Here is a 6,000-nt window from a genome sequence, read left to right as displayed (position 1 = left end):
TTTCACAAGCAAGAATTCAGTCTTTGTACTTAGCCACACCAGTTTGGTATTTTTCACTGCAGAATGGCTTACTCTATTCCAATGCCCTGTGTGAGGAATCAAACTACATCAGGTTGGAAATCAACCCAAAAAGGTGCCTATCACTATTGAGAAAGAAGAGTTTTAGGATTCTGACCTGAAATTTAGTCCATTCATGCCAATGAAGCAATGTGTTTCATTATACAAGTATAAATACTAGGTTCATTAGTATTTCACACCTTTCATTAACAAATATCCCATGCTCACTATGCATTAAGCATCTTACAAGGTACAAGTATTTCTGGATGTAAAATATGAGTATGGAAGGATCTCTACCAGGATCTTTATATATTACTGGCATTACAGTACTTTCTGAGACCTCTGAAATGAGGTATTTATAAATGATAAAAAAAAACCAAAACACTCAAGTAAAATATTTTTATATAAATCAAATAATTTAATTAGTTCCATTCCACTTTAATCTACATTCAACCTGAAAAGAATGTATCCTATTTAGAGAAATGACCAAGATAATCTATCTCATTATCCTTATCTACATGGCCCAAATCTTTGCAAATTCTATTAGATAATAATACATGTTCTTGTGGGCAGTAATTCTTAATGCTGCTTTGCAGGTATTTTGATTGTAGAAAACAAAACCCAACACCCAACAAAAACAAAATAATATATTAGTTACATAGTTCTTCCCATAGGAAATAACGCAAAGACTCTAACTAGAAGTTTGCCACAGTGTTGTTATGAGATGGATATACAGTCCTGGAATAGAACAATCAGTCCAGGGTTATCACCAGACTGAACATCTGAAAAGCATTTCCCATCATTTAAGACAATTTAGGTTTTTATAGCTGGTCTTTCACTCAACCCAGAGATTCTCAGTGGCAGAAAGCATTAGTTGTCTTTCTCTCCCTAGTGACTGACTAGAAGGTATTAATAAGGCCTGACACAGCAGGTACTTTATTTGCTTATGAAAAGACTTTTTAAAATTAAGGATAAACATAGGGAAAAAATATATTTAGTATACTTCCATGACTCACACGTATATTTTAAATACAATCTAGAAATAAGAACATGATCTACATCAGGCAACAAGGCATTCAAGACTTTTAGAACAGGGAATCACACAGGGGCTTGCTAGCTCACAGTCTGCAGAACCTCTCCCTGCATCCCAGGTGTTTTCAAATGCTCCATTAGGGTGAGACAAGACTGGATTCTAGGGTGCTTTCCTTCTCACCATGCACCGTGAAATATGTTTTCCCAGAAAACCTGTTACATCACAAGCCTAAGAACAAGCCTGGTCAGCAAAGGTAGGAAAAATGGAACTTTTGAGTAACAATAGTATTTTAATTATAATATGAAGGAAACAATTTGCTGTGGACTGGTCTGTGAATCTAAACATTTAATGCATGCTTCTATAAGAAAATACCTATTTATTATGTTTAATTTTTATCTTAATTTTCTGGTAGGATTATTCTTCTATTAAGTTTCTCATCATATCCTGAAGATATAAAAATTTAAGAGTAGGAAATAAAATTTTTCTCTATTTCCTTTGCCACTTTTATGCTTCAAAAATTCAAAATGGGCATGTCAGGTAAAAACAAATAAGGCACAAAATATTTCAGATTTGCTTCCTGATAAACAAGAAGATTGCCGGGAGAAATATCAATAACTTCAGATATGCAGATGACACCACCCTTATGGCAGAAAGTAAAGAGGAACTAGAGAGCCTCTTGATGAAAGTGAAAGAGGAGTGAAAAAGTTGGCTTAAAGCTCAACATTCAGAAAACGAAGATCATGGCATCTGGTCCCATCAATTCATGGGAAATAGATGGGGAAACAGTGTCAGTCTTTATTTTGGGGGGGCTCCAAAATCACTGCAGATGGTGACAGCAGCCATGAAATTAAAAGACACTTACTCCTTGGAAGAAAAGTTATGACCAACCTAGATAGTATATTGAAAAGCACAGACATTACTTTGCCGACTAAGGTCTGTCTAGTCAAGGCTATGGTTTTTCCAGTGGTCATGAATGGATGTGAGAGTTGGACTGGGAAGAAAGCTGAGCACCGAAGAATTGATGCTTTTGAACTGTGGTGTTGGAGAAGACTCTTGAGAGTCCCTTGGACTGCAAGGAGATCCAACCAGTCCATTCTAAAGGAGATCAGCCCTGGGTGTTCCTTGGAAGGAATGATGCTAAAGCTGAAACTCCAGTACTTTGGCCACCTGATGTGAAAAGTTGACTCATGGGAAAAGACTTTGATGCTGGAAGGGACTGGGGGCAGGAGGAAACGGGGACGACAGAGGATGAGATGGCTGGATGGCATCACCAACTCAATAGACATGAGTTTGAGTGAACTCTGGGAGTTGGTGATAGACAGGGAGGCCTGGCGTGTTGCAATTCATGGCGTCGCAAAGAGTCGGACATGACTGAGCGACTGAACTGAACTGAACTGAAACAAGAAGACATTTAAGATGGTCAGGAGGACTTTCAAGCAAAAGTGAACATGGTGCTCTCATGCACCATCATGGCTAAATGCAAGACTGCCACATGGCTCAACTACTAGTACACAGCAAATACCTACAGAAGGAAGGGAAACAAACTCTAGTAGGAGTTTTATATGTGGAGTCAGGAGTTATCCAGCATGGAACCTTTTTAACATTCTGGGAAGCTCTGCGAAACTAGGAACCATTGTTGGAGCCGAAACGTAACTGACACTGTTAAGTAAAACACACGACTTCTGGCAGATCTATGCACACTTTTTTCAAAAGTATGATGACCCTGGCTTTCATTTTATTGTTTCTTTCACACCTGAGATTTCAAAGTAAGTCTCAAGGGAATTTTTCTTTTCAACCAACTCCAAAATGGAAAGAAAAAACATGCTGCTTTGTAGAAATTCATCACCATGAAATGCAACATTCCCTAAAATAAGATCTAATTTAAAAACTAGAACAAGTTTCTAGCCAAGTATATCATGGAAACCCCTGAAAAAAACACCCAATTCTTGACAAATATATCACTATTTAGAAAATTTGCTTTTCTTTGATATCATTATTGCTCAGTTCAGTTCCGTCGCTCAATCATGTCTGACTCTTTGCGAGTAGCCAAAGAATTATACCACCAGCTGTTTCTTCCTTTGGAATATGGTACTATTTCTGAAATTCTGCATAATTTCTAATATTTTAAATGGTAAAGAAAGGGCATGCACCAAGCTGAATGTAGTGAGTGACTAATTTGCTTTTACTCAAGAGCCAGCTTTTTGAGACTGTAACTGCGGTACTTTCACTAATGTCTTATAAGATACTCAATGATATGCTATTAGCCCTGAAAAAGTTTTCTATACAGTGAGTGGGTGACAAAAGTGACTATTTAACACGACAAATTTCAATGGGACAGCCACAAGCAGGTGAGTGAATATAAATGGTTAAAACTGCTAGAAAATGGGAAGGCAGATGGGCCTCAACTACAATACCTGCAGCAAGGACTGGGTATGTGTAGGTTTCTACATGCAGAGATAAGTAAGGGTTAGGTACTTAAAGCTTTCTGATGAAAACCCTGGAAAGGGCTTGGGCCCACACTTACATTATTCTTACTATAAATAATAACAACAATAACAACCATGAAGAAACATGCAATTAGTCCGGAAAATAAAACAAGTCTGTCCAGAGTATCATAGTATCTGGACTATAAAGTCTGATAATTTACGTTGTCAGATTCCCTTATTACTAAATATCTCATTGAAAAATTATTAAAGAATTATTGGCAACTATACAAAGCCTTTGCTGGTATAGGCGTTACAGTATGGGTACCCATCTGGTAAAGAAAATATCACCATCCAAACATCTTAAATATCAGTATCTTCTAACATCGAAGTATCCTAAGCCAATACTCTTAAACTGTTTTATCCAAAGGTACTCTAGTCATCTTACCTCTATTACCCTAAAATCAACAGTCCTTTGAAAATTGTAATATCCTTCATATTAAAAAAATCCAATGCTATAGAAATCTCAAAAATGGAATGTTAGTAACGTTAATTATCTAAAGAACTTGGCTTCATGGAATAGCTTTTGAGTATTTATTGCTCAGATGGGTTCAAAAACTTCTTAAACATAATGCTGCAATGGCTTCATACATCTATAACAGAATATCACTAACAAAAATTTATTGGCATGAAATACTATAATTATGGATGTGTAAAATCTTTAAATCTTAAAGCCTCTTAACATAATCATGTATATCTATGTACAAAACATACATAAACTTCACTTTATTTAAAACATATGAAAGAGGGAATTTCAAATCACATTAAACATAATAAATATAGAACTTGCTTTGTTAAAAATCTACAGTATACATTCAAGGAAAGGCTAAACTCCCAATGCCAACTATGTATGAGACAAAATTAAACATTTACAATAATCAGTTTCCTAAAAGTGCTATTTTTAAGATCTATAATAGGAAACTCATTCTAGTGCTTTGTTTTCATCCAAACATGTATACATTCCTTTATTTACAGAACCAGATGCTTCTGTTACTAAAAATACATATCCAAAGTTTTTATATCCTTTTAAATAGATTTAACATTTTAGCTCTTTGGGGAGGAACAGGAAGTCCAAACAAACAACACAGACCACCTTAAATTATTAAGAGATCACTGACTTTATAACATGCCCTGTTTCAACTCAGATGTGAAATCTGATGACCACGTTAATGAAAAAAAACTCCCTGTTCATACATCTAAGGTAAGTCATCCTTCTCTACATGAGAATTTGTGTAGGCCAAGGAGCATCCACTATAGCAACCTTCCTGTGACCCAGGTCTTGATGACATGCTCCACTTCTGATTTGTACATTCTCTTCCAACCTGATTTGGCTTAGTTTCTTCAGGGGTGATATTCAGTATATTGATTGAACTGCTGGGGAAAGAAAGGCAGATCTTAATTATTATCTCCTCCTCCCTTCGTACCTTAGATATGCCTGAATGTCTAAAATCTGATTTCTCCCTTGCCCCATGCTAAACAAAAATTTTGAGGACACACTGGTCAAGAACATACAAGTGCTTTAACATGGTCTAGTCTAATTTATCACTTTGATCTATCCACCTATTTATTTATCTGTTCAGTCTACTCTGAAGGATGCTACCCAACCAGAGCCTAAGGTAGATAGATAACATGTGAGTTTTGAAAGCTAACGTCTCCCATACCACAATGTCCTAGTCTTTTTATGCTTTCTTTCTTCACTCATTGATTTGTTCATGCACGCTTGCATCCTCCATCCATTCAGCCATGCAGATATTTAATGAGAGCCTACAAAGTAGTGAAGAGTCTAGGCCCGAACAGATGCTTTAGGTTCACATCCCAGCTGGACCACTTAGTGCATCATTTCTGGCAAGTTAAGCCCTGCTGTTCTTCAGCTTCCTCAGCGGTAAAGTAGAAATAATAATAGAACCCATAACTCATCGGCTTGAGGTGGAAACTAAATGAGTTAACACACACTAAGCATGTGTGATGATGCTCAATTAACTTTAAGTGTCAGACAACAACAATTTAATGTCTGAACACTGATACAGCCTCCTAACTTCAGAGATACTGTCTGAGGTATGCTCTGCAACCAGCCTCAAGGCAAGGAAATTTAGTTAAATGACTACTTGCAAATCATGGGACTGAGCCAATGAACAATACATTTCTATCAACTGAATAGCTTAATTTTTTCCATAAAACTTATTTTCCCTAAATGTTCATTTTTTGGTGTGACTTTGGTTAATAACTCAACCTTATAATGTGGCAATCCTTAAAAAAATTAAGTTGCTTCAATTCTAAAACTCTAAACCAAAAACACTGACAATTTTATACTTATTTGCTTTAAGAAAAAACAAAGGCACTTGCTTATAAATCAGATTCAGGATCCCTGCCATCTCAGATGAGATTAGATCAATGGTGAACTAAGTTTCCTACATAACTTAGTACGTG

General features: G+C 36.2%; 1 protein-coding gene across 11 annotated transcripts in view; it reads right to left on the bottom strand.

The window, feature by feature from the left end:
* Positions 1 to 452: 452 nt before the first annotated feature.
* The window catches only part of LOC120856940 (SSX family member 2 interacting protein), a 61,457-nt gene continuing 55,909 nt past the window's right edge, over positions 453 to 6,000 (bottom strand). For 2 of the 11 annotated variants that reach the window (XM_040232431.1, XM_040232434.1), the window contains exon 14: positions 453 to 4,947. In XM_040232431.1, coding sequence (XP_040088365.1) covers positions 4,770 to 4,947 — 178 coding nt within the window. In that variant the 3' untranslated portion in view covers positions 453 to 4,769. The remainder of the gene's footprint in view (positions 4,948 to 6,000) is intronic. The other 9 variants (XM_040232433.1, XM_040232435.1, XM_040232437.1 and 6 more) reach the window with 6 other exon arrangements.

This window comes from Oryx dammah, unplaced genomic scaffold (genome assembly GCF_014754425.2).
Source record: "Oryx dammah isolate SB20612 unplaced genomic scaffold, SCBI_Odam_1.1 HiC_scaffold_28, whole genome shotgun sequence".
In the NCBI taxonomy this organism is placed as follows: Eukaryota; Metazoa; Chordata; class Mammalia; order Artiodactyla; family Bovidae; genus Oryx; species Oryx dammah.
This window is presented reverse-complemented; position numbering and strand designations above follow the sequence as displayed.